We start from the raw sequence: 24,550 nt of genomic DNA, 5'->3' as shown, positions 1-24,550 counted from the left end.
ATGGCTTGGTTTTCGCAGGGCTTAATTGAATTTTAAAAACTAACCAACACCATCTGTAAATTGTAGTCAATGAAATAATCAATGAAAACAAATACGCATGACTGACAAAGTTTAATGTGCACATTTTTATGGCAGATCGTAACAGCCTACCTCCATCCTTAGCCACCGGTACGTATACATTATGGCCGTGTACATTATTTATACAAATAACAGATGGCAGAATATCATTGAGACCGGATGACACGTTCCGAATGAAGCTTCGTGAAATGATTTAATGCACACATAAAACACGAGGAGATAATATTGTAATGATTGATCCAGTGTTAACTAACCTTTTGCTGCTAATGCTATGAAGGTCTGTGCGTGTCTGACGACCATGTCAGTCTCCACAAATCCTCCCAGGGGTAACCTCGCGATCAGTAACGCGAGGAAATCTTGAGGTGTGACAGCGGCCATGTCCCATTTCAATTTTAATAAAACTAAAAGCTCCCATCTCTGTAACAAATGAAAATAAAACAAAATTAGTATTTGCACCAAGGATGTAACATCTGAGAATGATATATCAATTGCGTTATGTTATAGGATGTATTACATTATGTTATCATAGCAAATGTTGTAAACTACTTCTTTCCGTGCCATATCAGCTATTATCGGTATGTATGATGTTTTTAACACAGGGGCTGATAGGTCAAAATCTAAACACAATACGACAAGACGCGGTGATGTATTGCTTCTTTCCTGTTGGTGCCATTTTCTATCGAAGGCTGGCGACCAAATTGTATTACGTCGCCAAATTCTGGATCAGTAGTATCAGTCACCAAAGCCTTGAACATCGAGCTATATACGGAGGTGACGTAGTCAAGAGAATCTGTTTCTGCCTACGTATCTGCTTCCCTATACCTTTCACTGTATCATGAACGGTAGTAAACAATTAATACACCACATTACACAAAAATACTGAAGTATCAGTGTTTCTGCTCTTGCTAGTAACTATAAAAGCTCACAAGGGATCTTGGCTTCTCTCTTCTTCTTCTGACTTCTTTCTTTTCTCATCAAATCTTCGCGCTCCCCCTATTTCAAATGTACAATATTTATGGTAAAAAATATATTTTTACACGAAGCAATAAAGGGTTAAAAGTTAAAATTTTCGCGCCCCCATTTGGTAACCGCTGCTCTATGTCAATCAGTTACTATGTACAGTCAGTCATACAGCACAAAACCTGTAGGTAAGATATAAATTTATTAATTCAATTCATTATTACGACACGTGTTTCGTTTGCATTAAAGCCATTATTAAACAACTTATTAGGTGCGTATTATGACAATATAATAATATACCGATTATTTCGTTATTTTTAATAATTATTAGTGATTGATGCACTGTTTCAGATAATTAATTTTACTTATTTAAATAGTATTACATTGCAATAATTATTTTTATTCTCAACGTCCCGTAGAGTGCTTTTCATAATTAAATAAAGTAAAATTTGGAAATGAAGTCACATAGGTGGAATGTATGCGTTTTAAAAAAAATGTTTTGCATATAATATTTGAATACATAAGAATTTATCCGCTAAAAATGATAATTCAATTCCACGAAATGGTCATTGATAGTCGATAATATATAGAATATTGACAATATGCCTCAGAAGCGTGGGAAATAAATTCGGCTAGATAAAAATTTGCTCAAATAAAAAATAATGCTTTTTATAACAAGGTGGTGTAATTATTTAAAATGTATAAGTCATTCATTTCAATTAGGTACGCTGTAATGGCTACCTCTCAGATAAATCAATGCTCATAATATGAATGAACACATTAAAATGTTTTGATGGAAATTTACACGCGTTAGAAAAAAAATTACCTCGATCTAATGAGTATCGTAATACCAGTTTAAAGTAAAACTCGATTCAGGTAACATCAAAAGATTTAGTGAATTTGGTTCATAACATATAATTATGTACGTTTATTCTACTCTATTATTAATATCACAACTGATTACAGCAGTGATTCCTAAAATGGGCTCCACTGGCACCGGAAGACAGAGGAGGCGCTAGAATCTTCAGAAATTTGATTCACATCACCTTCATTTAGGTGTTTTTAAAATATCAAAAGAATCATCAAAGATTCAAATAGTTTTTCTAGCAACTACCAATGCATATCATAACATGTGCTTTGAAGTGGACAGAACAACTAATATCTTATATGCATAGCTTTTCAACGATGTGTAAATATTACGTAATTTAAAGTGGTGCATAAGTGGTTTCATAAGGCCTATCATCTAAGGGAGCTCCGGGTTCGATTCCGGTGAGGTCACAATATATTTATATGATTTTCTCAAAAGTATGGGTGTTTCGCTTCTATTGATAACTACACTACTGTCATTGGGTCTTATCGCCTGTTGTAGTGTTCAATTTTAAAGTAACTAAACAACATTCTGCCTGTACAAAATACATTTAAACATAATTTTCTGTATAATCAAAATGTATCATTTTTGTCAATGTCCATAAAGCATATTATTTGAGTGCATGGCGATCTCAGTCGTGGATAACTGCTCCTGAGCTATTTCTCAGTCATAAAAAAATATGCTTCATAACCAAAAATAGGGTCCCGTGGTATGCCCGATTAAGACCGGGTGTGGTGCGGGACGAATGTGGAGGCTGATAAAATACAATATGCTCAAAAGCTTGGACTCCCTGTCCAAGCTTTGATTTCAGCCTTCATTATTAATAGCTAATTTTATTAATGAAATTACTTAATAATAATTGTAAGTAAATATTAATTAAAACCTTAGCTTAGGCTTCGAGAGATAAATAGCCAAGTGATGAAACCATGCGTCACACACACGCCACAGTGAAAGGACGTTATTTATTAATCTCAATAAAGCACAGGATTTCTATACACAATAATTTCGACCGCGAAAGTATATTTTCAACTGAAATCATTAATTTTTAGCTAATCTGTCTTGATCGTTATCATATTAACTAAGTACTACGGACTGTGGTGTGGTACGAATGTGGAGGCTGATAAAATATATGCTCAAAAAAGTGAGTCCAAGTTTGGCAAACTCTTAACCACAGGAACATAATATTATTAAGACTTGGTTTTTTTCCGCCTTACGAAAATTTCAACGAATATTTTCTCTGCATTTTCACACATAATTAACAAAGACACATCGCAAACATGTATCGCTAGCACACATTAGCAATACAGGTGATTACTAATTAAGTCGATAAATTATCGATTTAATGCCCTATTTAAATAATTTAAAAATCGCTGCCTTTGAACTCACTGATGATCTCTTGATAATTTTACTGACTTAAAATATTTGAAGTATTCAATTACGTTTAAACTTAGTCTATAACATATAAATATCGACAATTTGCGGTGGATTTTATTGATATTCTTGTTATTAGCAAGCAAAACGTATAGGTAACTACTTAATAGATTGTTAACTGAAGATTATATTAAAATTAGCATTATAAAATATAAATACAGCTGGAATCATCTTAAACGGAATAATCTTAATTTTATCAGAAATAAAAATGGTTATCTTTAAATTTGATTTAAAAAATATATATTAGTTGAAATAAAACTCAACAATAATAATACAATTATTATATATCTCTATACATACGTAATCAGAATAGTTTATCAGTGATATACCTCGAAGGGGCACTAAACTGCCACAGGGAATCCCTAAAATCCGTTCGATAAACAAACTCATAAAGTTCTGTGGATGTAGGTACGTGGCAGCAAAGAACTAAGGACCGCGAAGAATGGAGGGAGTCCCTCATCTGGCAGTGGACCGACCCCGACTAATGATGATGAGGATAGGTGTCGACTATTAATTATTGCCATCAACTACTTACATAGTTATTTAAATATATTTTTAATAATACGTGTGCTCTACGGATTATATTCATAAACCATTTTTAAATTTAAATTACCGGATATAGTATATTATTATTATAAAGTGTACAGGTTTTGAATCGGCCAGTTTGCAAAATGAGTGTATACCCACTAAGCCACTGCGTCAATCATATTAATTAATGACTCGAGGGTCTTCAATATCGCACATCATAACAAGTTAATCTCCTTTATCGGCGTTTTGCAAAAAAGTGGAGAGGGTAATGTGTGGTGAGTCGACCTTGTAGACTGTAGAGTGCTGACATCCTCAGGTATTTCGTCTCACGATGCCCCGCTCGCCCTCCGCGCCATGGTTGTCCCTCTGAGCCACAGATGAGACAACCCCTTGCTAAAGTTGTATACATTCTTCTTTATATTGTCCTGCATGTATAGTATAATTATAATACAACCATTATTTGATTCTTTACGTGTAGTAATAGAATATATTAACTACCTTTATTATCACCTACATAATATATTTGTCTTCATTTATTAATTTGTTTGTCAGTCATGAGAGAAAACGTATTACGATGACATTTTAATACACGTATATGTAAATTCTAAGTTTGAAAAATAAACTAACAAAAGAATCGTTTATTTTAATCGCGACGTGAAAGAAAACAAATGATAGGTTACTCTCATAATAGTTTGACATATGATTACAGTGTAGTACTAGGAAATCGAGTAGGTACATAAAAAGTATTAAATGACATTTCAACTAATTTGTGATAGATTGACGAAAAAGTATAAAGAAGTATATCTGTCTCTGCAAACTCAAAATATAATTAAAATCAAAATACTTTATTTTGCATTAATATTCGCCATTTCTCATTTTAGTAGTTATTGTAATTTGATCAAAACGAAGATCTTTATCCAAGTGGAAGGACCAAATCGAGAGTACCATAGGTTTTCCACTGAGATGAACTTTGCGTGTTGTTGAATATCTAAAAACACCGAAGGGAGGAACGGAGTCAATGAGAACGACAAAAAGCTCGAAAAAGAAGCTTTTACCATGAAACAACAATCTTTTAAAATTAGAAGCTATCAAATAGTAACTACCTAGTTAATTAAGATAACTATCAAGACAAATACCGAAGGGAGGAACCGAGTGAATGAGAACGTCAAAAAGCTCGAAAAAGAAGCTTTTACCTTGAAACAACAATCTTTTAAAATTAGAAGCTGTATCAAGTAGTACCTACTTAGTTAATTAAGATGACTATCAAGACAGATTAACTAAAAATAAATGATTTCAGTTGAAAATATACTTTAGCGGTCGAAATTGTGCGGAGATGTCCTTCCACCATGAATATACGCATGACGCATGGTTTCATCATCGGGCTATTTATTTTATCCTTCAAAGCCTAAGGTAAGATTTTAATTAATATTTACTTACAATTATTAAGTAATTTCATCAATAAAACTAGCTATTATTAATGAAAGCTGAAATCAATGTTCCGAAAAATCTTTAGTATGTAGTGCGAACAGCAGAGCTTTGAAAGCTCTGTTCAACGTATTATGCCATTGTGGCAATGGGTCAACATTTTGTAAGAGGCTAGTTCGCGTGTCTATGAGGAAGGTATGCCATCCCGGCATACCACTTGTAGGCTTACTAACGCCTCAGCGGTCCAAGGTAAACCTCTTTACATACCTATTTATTTTCCGCTAAATCTCAATGAATCTCGCTTCGTTTGAATTTTCAGCCGCGAAACGTGAAAAGATAAAATAAATATGCTTTAGTATTATTAATTCTGGCTACACGCGTCATTCGGAATTTTTTCACATATTATTCCAAGAGGAAACTAACATGTTTAAAATATGTTTTTAGAAGCGAGTGACGTAATATTATGTAATCCTTATAAAATTGTTTGTAGTGCCAGATAGTAATAATAAATGTTCTACATTATATTATTGAGATAAGAAACTATATTTTTAGAGTGCGTCTAGAAGAGATTTCTTCGATGTCTTTATTTATAAGACATATAACAATTTTCCATTCAATAATTCGTAATAAACGATTATTTTCCGACTACTTTCAACAAGGCATGCTCACTTTCCACTCTCTTGAAACTCGTAGGTCACTTCTGTTCTTGCGACATTTTTGCCTGCTATCGCGAGGGATTGTTTCCAATACTGGCCCCGTCTTAAAGAATTTGAATTTATATAAGCGCCTGTTAATTATATACGTGGTCGCAGACATGACCTATTCTGGGTCGGAAACGTTTCCTCGTATCGAGCCAATCAGACAACATTAGCGAGGGTTGCAAGACGTAGTCCATGCGTCCCCAACGACAAAGACATATTATACATTTTCAGTGATGTGTTGTGTATTTTGTTTTTGAAATTTTAATAAATACGTTTGTTATATTACTGTATACACAGTTTCAATAAAAACTATTAATTACTACCTCTACGAAAGCGTTGACAGTTGACATATTCTTATTGTGTTACTTTACAGTTAAGGGCTTATTATTATACACATGGTTTGGGATTTACATTGTTTTGTTTACTGAATTTATTGAGAATATATCTTATGAATGTCGAATCAGCATTATTTATTTATCCACGTATGCTAAGTTTATTTATTCGGGCTCGCTAAAATCGAAAGCACGAGATGTGAAACTGAGATTTCCCTCTCGGAGGCTGTGCCCGACGTGATATAACGACGCCGCCCGAGTCAAAGCCTTCGGAGGAATGCCTGCGCAGAGGTGTACAACCTGATTTGTAACGAGGGAAAATCGTTAAAGTACATTCCATATTTTTCAGTATGTAACTAACTGCATTATTCGCTATATCTACATACGATTTACCAAAGCATAATATACAATACTACCTACTGCATTATCATACATTTAAATATAAATTTTAAACATAGCTGATTTGTTTTTTTATTTAATCCAATTTTCATTTTAAGTTTTAGTGTTATCTTGTATTATGTATTAACTAAACTTTGTCAGTCATACTTTTTTGTTTTCGTTGAACTAAGAATACGAATTGCATTTATGGTGTTAATTAGTTTTTAAAGTCCAATTAAACCCTGCCTCAATCAATTATTGTACGTAGCACAGTTTGCTGGAAAGAGATGGCCGTATAGCAGTGAGAAAAAAATAACCCGATGATCGTTGAGCATCGCATATAGTAATTTTACAAAGTTATTAGATTCAATAAGAACATTACTTTGATATGGGTTACTATCAACTATGTATTAATAACGCTTTCATTTTGATACGAATACCTACCAGAATTTTATATTATACACACTTACGATATTTCTAATTTACTTAGCTTCCTATTTTCTTCTCTTTCCCTTGTCTTTTTTCTGATACTATACGGCTATCTCTTGCCGATACAGCAGATCACGATAAACTATGATACATTTCAGGACACGTTATTGCATTATTATTCATTTTAATAATAAAAAATTCCACAGTGTTCAACACAATTAAAATTATAATAACAAAGTTTCATAATATAAGCTATAAATCATTAATGACTGACTGAGTACATACAATACGTACACCGAAGGAATTTCTTCCTATTACGATTGTATCAATAGTAATAAACTGCTTTAGAAATAATAATATGCAACCGAAATGCGTTTACCATTCTAACCTATAAAGTTACTGCCCGTTCATGTCCACGTTTATTTTAAACCTTAACGTAAAAATAATTTATATTATATTATCTGTGACGAATGTTTAAAGTTGACTTCGCATCGATTGAGGGAGCTTATCACAGAATAGTTGAACTTAACGCTGTATATATTGTACATTATAGCAATTGCATTATTACATTACTATTGTATCATATTGCCTCGCGTTTGATATACATGCACGTCTGCGAGGAGTTCGCCCGCCCAAGAATACATTCTCTGGTCATCCATTCTTCGCGGAGACGGACAGCGCTGACGTGCCAATTATAACACTTATATAGCCGATGCATTAACAATTGTTTAGATTGGACGATTTCATTTTCCTTTATGAAAGTTTACCATAGAATATTATTATGAAATAAATTGAAAATATGTTGAAAGAAACCACTGCCTTTTGCATTGCAAATTAATTTATTTAGTTTTTTTTTTGTTTGTGCGGTTAATTTATTTACCAATTTGCAGGGCATATGAAAAGACAATTTCATCACAGACTCCACAGTGAGTATAATATTATAATCATTCATCAGTCAATAAACTTTGGCATTATTATTCAGTCGAAAAAACCAATGACTACTTAGATTCTGATTAATATTAAACTAGGTGGAATTAGTATTAAGTATATATTGTGTTTTATTTTAATTAAAACAATGCACTTCCACCCTCAATAGACAGTTAACTAAGACCTACCCTAGCATCTCTCATCCCTCCAAGACATACTTTTCCATGCCTAGTATTGTTTTCATTTACATCTAATTAAGACATGGCCCTCACACCCTGATGCGGGCCCCAGGCCAGGATCTTTGATATAACCTCCCCCTACCTATCACTAAGATTAAAGGCAGTATGGCGCTCTACAGTAACACTTTCTAAATGGTGTTCGAGAGTATAGGTATAGTATATTATTTTTTAACGATTTTTAGTATTTTTTAACACATCCACTTGTCGAGTATCGACACACATCAAAAATTGAATCGCATAACTATATGTTTTAAAACCATAATCAACATTAACATTTAAAGTAAATTAGCGCTGCAGGCGACTTTTTACTATTGGGTCAATTTGTGATGTGTATTTATCTCACGTATATGATTGACCCACCACGCCGGGCCCCCAGGCTAGAGCCCTGTCAGCCCCCCTTTGTGGCGACCATGAATTAAGAATACAATCATATTATATTTAAATAAAGGATTCAGAAATATAGCGAATCAAGTACACAAAAGTGAATTCAGAAAAAGGAAACTTAAATCACATAGAATTTATTTACAAGCTGTGTATTCTTTGTTACTTGAGTTATCATTTCACTAATTTATTTTAGTAGCGAAATAGATTATCCAATTAATTTTAAATAAATGTGTTATTGGTCACGTTAGCGATAAATAAATGTTGGGTCACGATTGGGTTAACGACGGTGGGCTATAAAATTTGTAAAAATGATAACGACAAAGTTAATTGTACTTCTTGAGGAAACATTTTAAGAGAGGTTGTATTTAAGTACTTGCCTATAAATATAATATATATAATAAATATACCTGTCGATGAATTCGAAATCTGAATGGGCTGTTAAATGCCTTCGGTAGGCTTTCAAAGTCGCAGTTTGTGTACCGGACGAGGCGCCATAAATTATTGTTAAGATATCAGACATTTTATTGAGATTCCTTGAAGCTTAGATCTAAATTGTTAAGTTTTATGTTGTCGTAGCTGGACGGGTTTGTCTCTGAAAAATCGTGTTGAATGAACTATACCGAAATATTTACTGAGGATATATTTCGCTTTCAAATTGTTACTTAGTGCCATGGTCAATAATGCACAGATCTATAGTATCATATTATCAGTTGATGACGATCATTATATGCCGGATGAAAGCCTTCTAGATAACATCTACCACTATTATCTATCTCTAGTTCTTCGATCAAGTGGACTGTATTGTTGTGTCGTGTGACGTCATTTTTTAACACCTACCCTTAGTAGTTTATTGGAGAATATACTTTTGTCTATTTCGAAAAAATATCCATAATAATTTAGTATTGATTTTTAAAGCGGCAGGTGGGGGCGTTGTTAAACAAATCTAGCAGGTACCACTGACTTTATTTACCCCGACTACTAATAATTATAGCTTCTCTTTTCCTGATACATTCACCGTACCCAGACACTCCACTTTAGCTATAAATACCTGGTATGTAGGTATAAATTTGGGTGATCACCTAAGATTTCCAGGTGATTATCTTTTACCCATACCGTGACAGAATATTGGATCAAACATTGGATACCCTAAATACTTGCATCAATTCATGAGCGCCACGGGTCTTCCAATGACCACAGGCCTTGTGTATAACCCGTTGAGGGTTCGACAGCCAAATCATCCGGGTCACTATTCTGCCGTACTAAGCACAGAGGCTGTATCTGCATTTTAGGCAAGTGGGAGATCTGAGCTTTCATATTATTTTACTTTTCCTGCTAATACTGGGGAATTTTTTGCTTATTTAATTTGCCTATAATATTTAATTTTGGCATCGGCCAAAGCGAAGTAATTACTAGTAATTATGAAAGGTAATTATGACACTTCAATACAAATATAGCCTATTATGACTGCAATATCTTCAAAAGCACACCAAATACACAGTTAGAAAATCACTAAATTTACACTGGAACTGTCAAATGTCGAATACGGCTGCTACTAGTTACGGAATAACGATCAACAGTATTAACACACAGTATTATTACTAAAGCATTATGGCCGTAACTACTTCGATACTAGGCCAGTTCGGACTTAAGTCTGAAAAACTAAAGCATATTAGCCGTATCTATGTCGGATACGGTTAATATCCCTTAGTAAATGATAGTTACAACCGAATCGCTTAGTATTTATAGAGTTTTTTTCTCAAACTCCGTAGATACGGCTATTAAAACCCTTGATTTCTCCGGAACTATATCAGTTACGGCTTGGATTTATTTACCGATCTTATACAAAAACTCTGCAGAATCCAAATATCTAAAAACATGAAAATACCTAAATACGTCAGTTACGGCCTCTGTGCTTAGTAAGGCAGTATTGTTGTCATGAGTCACTTGAGTAATTCGTATTTTATTCCGTTTCTTGGGGGTCTAGATCCGAACAGCCCCCTACCCACTTGTGTGTATGCCTGTGTAATGTTAACGTGTTAATGTGTTTATTGTAGTGCAGGTACTATGAAAGTGATTGATTCTCTTATGTTGCAAAGTGGAAACAATTCAAATTGAATCAATTCAATGATCACGCAAAACAATGCCGATTCGTCCTTAGCGAGAGGGCAAAGAACACAGACACGAGGACAGAAAGAAGGAGTATTATTAAATCGTATAATACGTACTGGGGCGACTTTGTCGGCCAATATCTGAAGAATTTGCCCGGAGCGGATTGCTGGGCTGGACGGTCACGATTTGCCAAGTGGAAGGACTACTCGCGAGTGTGTGTGAACCTCCGCGGAGCCGTATGACCATCGCGATCTTGTGAGCGCCGAATTTAACCCGAAGCCAAGTATGTAAATCGCTTTTAAATGAAAGTAAAAGCTTGTGTGGAAATCAAGGTGGCCCCACTACGACACCCGATACAGCGACGTACTTTTCTGAAAGCTTATTAAAAAGCTTACAGATGTGATGAGGAGTGTTTAAAAATTGATAATAGCCACTATTATGTTGTCAGTAAAAACTGTTCAATTTCATCTTTATAAATGAAAATCATGATTATTTTCATCACTTTGTAATTGGTAAGTATTCAAAATAAATAAAAAATATTTTAAAATTTAGTTGATACTCGTTTTATAAATGATACTAAAATGGAATAAAATAAAAAAACCAAACATTGCGAGTAACCTAGAATCAATTATGTACTTATAATAAATTAATCTCAGTACAGGAGACGGGTTATAATTTTACTTAGTACCTAACGCATGGTTTCGTGCAACCGGCATTTTTAGGTCCCTTTTCATAATTCAAAGCTGTGAGGAGAAAAATATAAAATGCTAGTTTTCAATAATGGAGGACCCAAAACCCTCTAAAACCGAGAGGCCAGAGGCAACTCTCAATCAGATAAATAAGGTCAGACCATAGGTCAATTGAGAATATTGTCCGTTCGGGAATACTGAAATATGGATTACATTCTAGGTGTGGGTCTAAGAAGGTACACTTCTTGAGTATGCAGTAATATGGGAACAGAATATGCATGATTAAAGTTTGTCACGTAACCGAAGCGCGCATTCAATATTGGTAATATTTGAATATATGAAGATGTTCTTACTTGATCCAAAGCTGCGTCTAATATTTTGGCGATTGGCTATTACATTTCTATCTTATTACTCTGTTTAATGAGCATGAACTTCCTCGAAAAATCTGAACGCGGTAGTGACGTTTTTTGTCGTCGCTGTCGCTGTCGCTGGGTTTAGATACCATATTCACAAGAATCATCGGGCGTTTTTTCACTCAGCTTAAGTCGTAAACGAAAACTGGCTTCAAAGCCATGATCTATGGCGACTGGCTTTTGTATTTATATACATACTATCATTAATTTCTGTGTTGAAACGATTTTGTTGGTGAATTGGGTGAAACTTTCTTGATAAACAATTTCGTATTATTTTTTTACAGAAACACTACTAATGTAGGTTTGTTGAAATTATGAAAATCTTCTAAGAAAAATCTAGACTTCCTATTTGCTTCATGTGTATCAAATTACATGGTTTTATACAGGTATCATTAAAGACAACATTCCCACCGTCAAATTGCGGCTTTCACACAATTTCGTGATTTTTTGCGCAACAGATGTGGCAGGTGATTTCGATTTTTGAAGGAAAAAACACTATTTAATAAATCATAGCGCCGCGCCGGCATGGAATCCATTTCGGACGCTTCTTACATTTTGTACCTTCAGATTTCTAAGCGAAACTAACCAACACTTGCACGCCAGTCGGCCCTGAACACACAAAGGTTTATAAAAGTCAGCGAGATGCAGGTAAGGAATAGATATCTCTAAGAATCTTTGTCTAAGACTGCCGTTGTTAATTTTTTTTAAACCCCAACAGGTAGACATTTTTATGATAAATACGTTTATCCAGAATCGCCGAAAGGTTACACACAAAGCGCCACATAGCAGAGGCCTTGCAGAGGCATCCCAAAACACAACATTACAAAATGACTTTGTAATAATTGTAATAACAAAATGAGTTACCTGTTGCAATATTTACTATTATACAATACATGGATAGTGTCGCTGTACAGTGTAGACTTAACTACATTCTGTTAAATATTGTATCGTTTGGTTATCTCTGTAGAAGACTGAAGTAAGCAGGCAGGCATTACACTATTGTTTGAAACAAAGTTTAATAATATTAAGTTAATTCTACGATATTCCCATTATATATAAGTAGATTTAATTAACTTTAACAATAAAATAAAGTCATCTGTCAATATATAGGTATATCGTAATAATTAACAAAATGTTTACTAAAACATGATTTAATTATGATATTCTTTAATCTAAGGATGTAACTCTATCTTTAAAAAAAACGCACATTATATTTATTAAGTAAAAAAAATGTTCTTAAACGTGGATGTTTCATTAATTAATTATTTAAATAATGTTCCGAACGTACCATAGTTTTATATTAAATTTCAGGTTTTTCTGAAAACATAATATTAATAATATGCAGTGTAAACTGGATATAAGTTATGGCCTATTTCTACTCTAATCGAGGATTTAACTGCTAGATTTACCATACTTATTCCTTTAAATAAATACCTAATAAATTATAAATAATACAGCAAATACCTGTAAACTGTAAATGTAAACCCATAGATTTGTAAACCATAGAGAGATTTATTCATTCTCTTCTCAACGGCAAGAGAGTCCTCATTATACTTGTCATCTTATTAATTAATCAAGAATAAAAACATGGGAAACTAGTTAAATATCGTTCTGGATTCAATAAAATATAATATTACATGGAATAGTTGATACTTTATAAGCGGAAACGTCTAGTCTAGAATAAAAAAAAATCCATCAGCAGTGTTTAAATTTGAAATTCCTTGTCTGTGGAAGTAAACAAGGTGGTCGGCGTTTTGGAAAAGTGGAAGGCGAGTATACGACGGGCAGGGGATGATATATGGGGAGGGCGCCTGTGTGGAAACCGACAGACCCTTAAGCTCTCGAAAACAACCCCGTTTCCAAGAAAACTTAGGTACGAGAACGGTACACTGTGTTTTTTTATATCCATAAGCGTTTATTGCTTTTAAGTTTACATTAACTTTAAAAGAAAATGTTAACATTCTTCTTGATGATAAATATACGAAATTTAATACTTAACTCATAATAATTTATTACAAAATTGAAGTATGTAAATTTATTAAATAAAATTGGTGTATTTTTATAGAGAATACAATAATATTTCACATTAAAATGAATAAATTATTAAAATACTATTATTGCACACTAGCCATACTTATTTGTTTCCATTGAACTAAGAATACAAATTCGAGGGCTTAGTGTCAAACAACACTATCTACAAAAGTGCAACTTTACAGGAGAGCCAAAAATCGTTATTTTAGATTCTTGTAACTCAACAAGGGAAATGTTTATTTAAAACCTAATGTTAATATTTTATAATTTATCTTGCTTATGATGATGTTAAAATTTAGAGGGATAGTTTTTAAAAAATATGAAAACAAGGGTAACTTATGTAGTTAGCGTTAAACTTTACTGACGATTTAATAAGAAATTAGAAAAGATTGACATAACGTTGTTTGACTATCATGTAGCCGTAAATGTAAAATAACGTTATCTCAAAAAAAAAAAAAAAAAACACTTTTTTGTAGATAACGTTGTCTGACTTTAAGCACTCGAATTGCACATTGTGTTAGTTAGTTATTTAAAACTCAACGTAAACCGAGCCATAATTTAGATAATATACAAAACATATTCGTCTACCTCTACCTATAAGAGAGTTAAAATAAATTATTCCATTAAATCTCACATAATAGAAGATTTTTTAATCTATTATGGTTTGTTTTAGGCAGGGTTTAATCGAATTTTTAAAACCATCTGCAATTTGTACTCTTAGTGAAGTGAAAACAAATAAATGTGACTGACAAAGAGTGCATTAATTTTGCCGGATCTCGCGACTGCTATTATTAGGCTTTGATAGGCAGAAATTTAGAAAAGACTTTGGTACTGTTCGGTTATACGGAATACAGCGGAAAACGCATTTTGAAAATAGCCGATACACTGGATTATTTGTTAGTTTTGGTTACTTTAGGTTAGGTTGGGTTAGGTTAGGTTAGGTTTGGTTAGGTTAGGTTTGGTTAGGTTAACCTAACAAATAATCCAGTTTATCGTTTTTTTCAAAATGCGTTTTCCGCTGTATTCCGTATAACCGAACAGTACCAAGAATTTTATATAAAATACTATAATATACGTTTATGGTTGTATTTCTAATGTGGTGACTTCGATGGTATTAACTGTCAAGTATTGGTAGGAAAATATTGTATTTATGTAGTGTTCATTCTAATCTACACTATTATTATAATAACAATTAGGACCGTTGTTATAATAGTTATACCTAGTGTTTTTTTTTTACTTTGATCAAAATGCTATAATGGCAATCTCATTCCGACACAAAAGTTCACGGTGAACTATAGTTTGGGTGAACTGTAAAGTATAATTTACATTTAACTATGCCATAGTAAACATGACGTTGTGTAGTCTGTAGTATTGGAAGGTGGGGAGAAAGCATAGGGTTGATTGATGTGTAGCATAATTATGAATACTAAGTCGTTTTTTTTTGTATAAGTACCTAGTTGTGATTGTTATGAATGTAAATAAAGTTTCTCAAAATTTCTTGAATGAATCTCCGAATCTTGTTGAGATAGCATGGACTGTTTCATAAACGTAAACAGCTGGTGGAGGGAACAACAGGCCTGGAATTGAGTAAGGACAAGTGAAGATAAATATTTATTCATTTGACAGCGTGCGATCATCGTCGCAGAGTAGTTCTCTCGAACGGAGAAGCACAATTTAAAGCGCGAATCACTCAATGAGCCAAATTATCTGATGGCACAGAAAATTAGTTTGGGGGAGTCCATTTCGAAAAAATATCCTTAATAATTTTTTAAGTATTTAAGTGGGGGTAGGGAAAATCCATCAGGTGCCACTAACTTCAACATTTAACGCAGTATATTCCCCATACCCAGACACTCCTCACTTTAAGTCTAGCGATAAATACCTGGCCTGCAGGTATAGCTAAGTGTACTCCCATACGAGTTATTGCAAGATCCACAGGTGGTTATCGAAAGATCGTAATTATTAGGTGGGTCAATTTGTGTCTTTTGGACAACAGAATATTAAAGCGGACATTGGATGCCACAGACAGTTGCACCAATTCATGAATGACACGTCTCTCCAGTAACCACAGGTCTTGCGTGTCGTAGAATGCCGAGAAGAGGTTGAAAAAACTGTTTTGACAATAAAATCATCCGGGTCAGCTGAACCCCCCCCCCCCCCCCTCACTTGTGTGTGCGACCGTTTGTTAATATAAACCTAGTCCAGAGCTCAAAGTTAAACTGATTGCTATTAACATTTTAATCACTAGCTATTGATATCGAAAACATATGTATCACAACAAGATCATTCAGATAAGCCTGTATCGAAAAGCCAATTATATACACTTATATACAAAATTATATACAAAAATACGCAAAAAAATACAGTTAAATAATAGAGTTCTTAAAAACCTGTTAAAAAAATATGTTTAAGTCTTAGACTATAGATACATCTAGACGCCACCCGTTGCATTGCTAAATGAAGCCGCGTGCCTTGCGTTTGGTTTGTGAGCGAGCGAACGCATTCATCTATAAATGTTCGAGACCATAGACCATTTCGCTAGTGCTCGTCCAAAGTGCTCGCACTAGACGCTCAGAATTAAAATATAATTTTCTATTTTTTTACGTTATATAGTATTTTTAAGCGGTCAAAATGCAACCATTAGATAAAGATATCTATAATTTAAGTTATTTTAAAGAAACACTAGGTCACTGATATTAAAATATATAATAAAATACAAATACATTATCACGAACATGTATCAACTTACTTATGAAACGTAATACCATCTTCTTGCTTATCAGTACGGCTACCACATTTTAAGACAACAGACAGAACCATCTTTTCTACTTAATTAAGCAAAAATATTTACCACTGACTTTATGTTTAACCCAAAAAATATCAATTTTAGCAACACGAGCTCGCAAGTTGTCGACGCTATGTGAAGCGTTTCGCCCCGATTTGATGGCGATACTTTTGGAAACTGGCTTGTAGCTAGTAGACCTTTTATCTTACTCTAGCACGTGTTGCAGAGATTGTAAGGGTGCCGAATACTTTCTCACTCGCACTAATGCATCGTTTTTGTTCAGGCCTTGGTTTAAGTAATTATTTTCAGAGATTACCATCTAGGCTGACTGGTTGTACAAAACGCTCCAAACTTCGTAACCTTATTTTTAAATAAGGGCACATTTTCATAATTAAAAGTTATACATATGGTAAATTAATAATTGGAGATACCTGCCTATACTTGAAACGCATCCTTTAAAAATACTAATTTCATAATCAAGCAATATTATCGGATGTATCCATGATTCTATTTATTGAGGTGACGCATCAGTGAAACGCCAAATAATTTTCAACTGTACGCGCGACGAAATTTTGGACTCGCTGCCATTCAGTGAGAGAATGTTGACCCAGGAACACGTCACTTTGCTGCGTGATGGCGACGGGTCAATTAATTCTAAAATCGTGTAAAGATGACTAAAAACGTTACCCATTTACTTTAAAAAGAAAACATGTCAATGAATATATTATTATTGTTACTAATAGAACAATAAACAGAACATAAAATGGACGTATGTTGGATTTATATGACAAATAATATTTCGTTTGACAGGCGTCATTTTCACCCGCCACCCGCAATCCGCGCATCGCCTAGCAACGATCTTTTTAGACCGTGCCTCAACTAATGCATGGCCTTAAGTATACTTGTCAAAATAGAATTAAGTATTGATATTAGTATAAGGCAATAGTTATAATAAACAATTATTATGGTAAGACAAAAATTCATTGAGTCTTCCCATTATCGGTATCATGTTCGCGGAGCTCCTAGTGGTGAACTACAAATCCCTCTGCTCTTTCACGTTAAGTACATAATATATTATACATTACACCCAGCCCCCGCTTCCGTTATTTACAATGTATACAGCGCTATAAAATCGCAACAATAACGTATTGATTGACGAAAAGTAAAACTACCGAATGAGCTCAACCTATTTTAAATAATAACGTCCACTAATACTCGTTCTTATAAAATTATAGTGTATGAATTTTGGTTTGAACATAGTTATTACCCTCCCAATTGGCCTCACCAATTAATGAAAGTAAGCACTCTCACGAAACGGGTGGGTTTTTCTTTTCGTATGTAGAGGATTGGAAAAAGAAGGTACCTCCCCTTTTCAGGATTTAGTAATGTAGGGTGTATTTGTGTGCTGCGGCTCATCCGTTAAAAGCAGCTGTAAGAAAAAGGTCCGCAAGGTATCCAAAAGGTCTGAAATAGCGCGCACCCAAACCAAAGACCACCAGAATGGAATGCTTTCCGAGAAAAGCTCCGTGAGTGAATTCAGCCGCCATTTTATGCGACGACAACGCATAATAATATAAAGTTTGCTTTATTCGAGAGAGGTGGTTTGTTAGTATTCGAGACAGAGATCACTAGCCGCAGGTAGAGTCCGTTTTGCAGACTGATTACGGTAAGGTAATATAATATATTATTATTATCATTCATATTGAAGTTTCATGACTAGTATACACGAAACAGAAACACTATCACAAATAATCTGAGGTCGTGTTATGAGATGATAACTTCGGTTCCATTTTTACGATTGTCTAATTTGGTAGCCGCTATCAAATCCGAAAATATTGACGTATTTGAAGGAATATTCGCATACCATGCTACGACATACGTTGGGTTTGGCTGTCTTAATTTCGGTGTATTCGATTACTTATTATTATTAAAATAAATGATCTTTTATTTAACACTGAAATACACACACGATTTAATAATAAGTACATTAATATTATCCATTGAATTATTAAACATAATTTGACAACATAAGAACCTATCAGAAAATTGGAAAATAGGACTAGAACCAATGATGTCATTGACTAGAACCCATATTTATCGCAAATGGGTAACATAATTTTATGGTAGGTAAAGCTTCTTGCCCTGATTAAAATGGATTTGGGCTAATTTCTTATTCGCTATAATTTATGCCATGATTTTTTTTTAAATAATTTTGGGGTTGTTCCAGACTATTTTTTAAACTCTATTAATACAAGTACAAGTCGGTTATGGGGAAACCAGAGGCAAACACATTTTGAAAATAGCCGATATACCGGATTATTTGTTAGTTTAGGTTTGTTTAAGTTAGGTTAGGTTAGTTTTTCATTCTTGAATTCATGAATTTTCCCAAAATAGCGCGTTTTTCGCCTCTCTTCCCTATAACCGACTCGTACCATAAAAGGAAAGTACTTACATAATTGATTTTTATAGTTCACAAACGAAGGAAATGTGTTAGTAAGTGGAATTCTGAAATGAAACGATCTCTAAAAGACGTATGTACAGATACCTATTAACACGGGTCCATTATCGTGAGACATAAAGTGTTTTGTCGAGAAGTCACCTGCGATTATGGTGTACAATTACCTGTCGGCATGTTGTCAAAATCCGTTTGAAAAAAATCCTAGGTAGGTAAGTAAGTACCTATATCTCCAGGCAACAATAAGATGTTTATAATTTTATTACGTATCCATCTAACAATGCTAAAGCTATTTTATTATAGTCAGGAGCGGTTTAGTTACATGAAAATGAATTAGATTTGTACATGTAAGTCCAAAAATTTTTTGTCTTAGATTCAGTTTAATAAATAGATGTAATGTTTATATACGGATAATAACCTTATACATCTCTACTAGTCATAGCAAATGGGATAGAACTAAAAGTTACCTAATTTTCAATCGGTCTATGCTCCGAACTTGATAAGTCCGATATTTTCTTTATTAGTTTGTCTGTTCGTTCATGCAAGTTTCTGGAGCAGGCCATAATATAACATCATCTGAGAAAACAATAATTAAGGGAGTATTAATGTATTGTATCGATTATAAGACAGATGTTTTTGTTTCTATTATGGAATCTCTGAATTCGGTGTGTATCTTATAATTATAATTGATTTCGTCTTACAATCAATATAAACACACCCTTCATGGCATAGAAGACGATAAAGGAACCTGTCGAAATATGATTCAGAATGATCGCACACTGAATCTGAAGAACTTGCAGACTCTGGTGGTGATACTATTGTCATTGTCCACGTGTTAAAACTGTGAACTAACAACTCCCTCCAAAGCAGCTAATCGCGCTTCCGTTTTCAAATGAGAAACACCCCCAAATATAACATTTCATTTTACGCTCCCGTGGTGTACGGATATAAGCTTTTTTAATAAAAATATGTCTAAAACGATCATGAGTGATGTTAGAATTATTATTATTAGTAAACTTTTACAAAACGATAATTTTATTATTATACAGTTGATAATCTCGACGTCGAAAGTTTCCGTTCAATAGAGCTAAATTTGTAAGTATATATGGCCGATAAATATATTATTTTTAATTATTTTTATACTGTCAAGATTTTGGCCCTAGCAACGACGGTCACGAATAAAAAAAATACATATTAATCTATTGTGAAATCTCGTGGCAATAATAAATACTGTAGAAAAAAGCGCCATCCTATGTCAAGGATGTATGGGACACACGCAGAATCTAACACTTTTTTGCATATATATATATTTGCCGATACTGTGTTAATATGTTAACAATAAACAGGATATTGCTAGACTCTTTGGAATGTACGAGACCAAAAAAAAAAAAGTTAGCTCGCGGCCAATTTAACGTCACGTAAATCTAATATATTAAAAAAAACCATGTTGTATGCCGATACATACTTGAGTCGATCTATTAACGATTAAGTTGATCTAGCATTGAGATTGTGTGAGAAAATTGTTTGATCTGTAGATAAACGCTGTTTAACTATCCTCGAAGCGTTTGGAAATTCAATGATTCTAATCAAAAATTATAATAGCAAATTTTATAACACCTAATTTAACTACTTAGGTAGGTACCATTGTTAAATAACCATAATTATACATGTATCTATAGTAACACACTGAGAATGTATAGAACACATTACAATGTTTACCGAAAACTATTTATATCGAGTAAGATAATAATATATTTAACAATGTAACAATGTTGATAAGCATTTCATTGCAATCAAACCATTTTTTATTTCGGGTTTTTTCCCCATTTTTACTTGTGTTGTTAGTTTCCCGGTTTTAGTTTTAAATAAAAGTTATCTATTTGTGCATGTATGATGTCACGTTCTAATGGGGGACAGTGTCACATGTATTGTGACGAAAGGTGGGGTACAAATATATGACATAATTTTGAGGGGTGAAATATTTTTTGACCAATCCACCAAGACATCGTTGGGTGGGTAAACCTAATAATTTAATTAATTTAAAGATAATTTACTAATCATGGGACATAAATATGTTGTAAATTATAAGCGTGTCCATATATATAATCGAATCTAAAGTACTACAATAATAGCATTTATTGTGCAATTATGTGGTTAATAAAATTTGTAATAGTTAAATTGTATTTAAAAAGTTGGTACCTACATCCATCCTCAACGTTGCTACAAAAACTATATACCTACGCGCGGCAGGTCTCACATGCAGGCGCGAGACGTGGCGATGCACCGAAGGAAGTGACGCGATTTTATACTTGTCCTATTCCCCAATGCTGATAGTTGAGACGTAACAAGATGAAATGGTAAGTAATAATAATATCCATTTTTCAATAGCATCCCTACAACCAAAAGTCACCGCACGCCTCTGATATTTATATAATTAAATACAAGAGAAGTGATTCATGATATTGTCATGTCTTCAAAATGTTACAATTAACAATTAATAACGTAACAAAATAACAATATAAGAAACTATACCCTGTAGATTAACAATTAGTATGTACTCTTTTGAGAATAGACACTGGTCTAATATGAAATTAGTATCCAGTACATGGCATTTTGTGCCAATATGTATAAACATAGGATAGATAAATACAGAAATATTATATCTCCAAGAGGAAACAAGTTCGCTCGGGTCACTGACTGATCAATCAATAGCTAAATAGGTACGTCATTGTTACGATCTTCTTTAAATGATAGTACAATGTTTATGAAACTAAATTTAATATTATCACAACTTGATGGAAAACATATTAGGTATAATATGGATCTTACCAGACTGACGATTTGTATTTAGTAATGATATAGTATAATGAAAACGTTCAAATTTCCTTGTCACAATCTATTTTTATAGATTTAAAGATTTATTTACTAACTACTGATATTTATATAATACATATTTTATTAGGGTAAAATTATACCATTTTAGTACAAAGTAGGTACAACGTGTAAAATGTTTGTGAGGAGTTGACGCCATTTAAAAAAAAAAAACAATCGTAGATTGGCACTATACAGGGTTATTGTATATTAGGGAATCATAAATCAGAGGAGGTAACATTTTTTTATAAAATGCAGTCGTAACGAATTTCACAGCAAAATAACAAAGATGACCAGGCGAATTCTTCTGTGCGCCTGATACATCGAGACGCAAAAATGACTTGAGTAAAAATTTTCCATTCAAAAAATATATTTAAGTATAATAATTTACTTGATACCTGAGTTGCTTTAAGATAAAATTAATATACCAACTGATTGAAATAATTAATTCTCCTATTTCAATAAAGAATTTTTATTATTTCTTATATAACGTTCGAGATGTTTTACTTAACTATGTAAATAATTAATTATTAACTTTACATTAAAACAAACTGAAAACGTCTTGTAAACATTATCATGCAAAAAAGCCCGACAACGTATCTTAAAGTTGAGCTAATAATGCGATACAAAACAGCCTTAAAAATATTCAACCGTGAGCGAAACTAGATTCGCCGGCGATATTGATGCGGTGATTTAAGACCTGTTATTGTCCGCGCCTGTGTGTCTTTTGCGTCGTATCGGTCGCGGAGGATCCTCGGACATTTTTATGAATGGAATGCCGAGAGACTGGGCCCTCCCCCCACACCGCGGAGTAAATTAACCCCTCTCCGAGAAATGTGTTCATTAATACTATTTTATCAGCTGATTTGGTCGGGATTCAGTATCTCGCATTTTCAACTGGACATAAACACACACTCACACATGGACGTTTTGCGTTTGCATAATATTATTATTTGACGAATTTGCATACATGTACATTTTTATGAGTGTGTTGGTTATTCAGATAATACATTTATATGTCAATTAATTAATTATAAGTCATTAAAATAATTTTGTATCCTACTTTATGTACTTATTTTATACCTATTTAATTACTCAACATAAAATTAAAATTAGATATTAAATAAAATAATAATTTTATTTTTATTATAATATTGTCTAAAGCTAAAGGACGGTTATACGCTAATTCTATAATACATAAGTAATAGCTATCTAGGTAAAACATCAGTTAGACACAATGGAAAAACAACATGTCACTTTTGCAAGATGCCATAGTCCATTGTAGGGTACGATATAATCATACAGTAAATTTAAAACATACTTAAAACTGTAATAATTAACCAAGTAACTACAAATGTCCAATTTATTTGATACCTACCATTTAGAAAAAAAATACAAACTATAGTTAGGCTTACTAATTGAATTGGCGTTTACGTGGTAGAACTCCATTATAATGCTCTTGAAAGAAAGTTAATTTTGTTAATTCTACTTTAATTGAGTTATTTACATTGACAGCTGTTATAAATGCGTTTATAAAAAAAAATAAAGCGGGCTATAAATGACTATAACCATAGTTGTTACATTATTACACCAGTGGCGAAAATTGGAGATAGGTTGTTAAGATTCGACATAAATGTGTACATTGAACGTTGTCAGACATACCTATTTGTTTTCATTGAAATAAGAATATAATTTGCAGATGATGACGCTGGTTAGTTTTTAAAATTCAATTAAACCCTGCCTAACCAAACCAAGGTACACACATTGTTTTTCAATTTGTCTATGAGTCAGAGTATGGAACAATTTAGATGGAAGATGGAACAATTTGAACAGAACAGGTTGAATAAGTGGCTGACATCCATTTCTCGTAAAAACTAAAATCTGTTAATACAAACCTCCACCTTATTAGGACCAGACATGGTCGAAAAAAACTGCAATCGGCGATGCCACAAAAATAGTGCACACTTTTTCAATTACACTCATTTGTTTTTGTTGAATTAATAATAAATGAATAAACGTAACAGCCTACCTCCATTCCTCGCCACTATACTATAATTATAGTCGATGGTCCATGCTCTCCGAAGATGGGCTTAGTCCGAAACAGCTGTCAACGTAAATAACTTAATAATTAAAGTAGAATTAGCAAAACTAGCTTTGTTTCAAAACCAATATAGTAGTGTTATTATTCAAATTTAATTACACACTATTACTAATAATAAGGAATTTATAATGAAATTTTGACAAATTGATGTGATTTTTAACATTATACAGTCTCATAAAACCACTTTTTTACGTATAACTATTACGAAATACCTACCTATTATAAAAAATATATAATTATTAATATATTTATTTAAATATGAAGAAGAATCGTTTTTTTCGTATGATCGTCCTTCAACGTGGATAGATTGTAAAATAAATTTAAAATATGTAAATTGAATTCGCTAAGTATAAAAATATCTTGGAAATAAATTGACTATTCAAAATAAAAAAATGCACTAAGGAAATAATAAAACA

At 33.1% G+C, this 24,550-nt stretch overlaps 1 protein-coding gene across 1 annotated transcript in view; it reads right to left on the bottom strand.

Moving 5' to 3' along the window:
• Positions 1-24,550, bottom strand: part of LOC147064282 (G1/S-specific cyclin-D2-like) — a 178,776-nt gene that overhangs the window by 56,147 nt on the left and 98,079 nt on the right. Inside the window, exon 3 of the mRNA XM_085958650.1 lies at positions 333-495. Coding sequence (XP_085814776.1) covers positions 333-495 — 163 coding nt within the window. The remainder of the gene's footprint in view (positions 1-332; positions 496-24,550) is intronic.

The sequence above is a fragment of the Rhyacophila brunnea genome, unplaced genomic scaffold (genome assembly GCF_057557595.1).
Source record: "Rhyacophila brunnea isolate RB1 unplaced genomic scaffold, BYU_Rbru_1.0 scaffold_8, whole genome shotgun sequence".
In the NCBI taxonomy this organism is placed as follows: Eukaryota; Metazoa; Arthropoda; class Insecta; order Trichoptera; family Rhyacophilidae; genus Rhyacophila; species Rhyacophila brunnea.
Note: the sequence above shows the minus strand (reverse complement) of the source record. Positions and strands in the feature narration are given on the sequence as shown.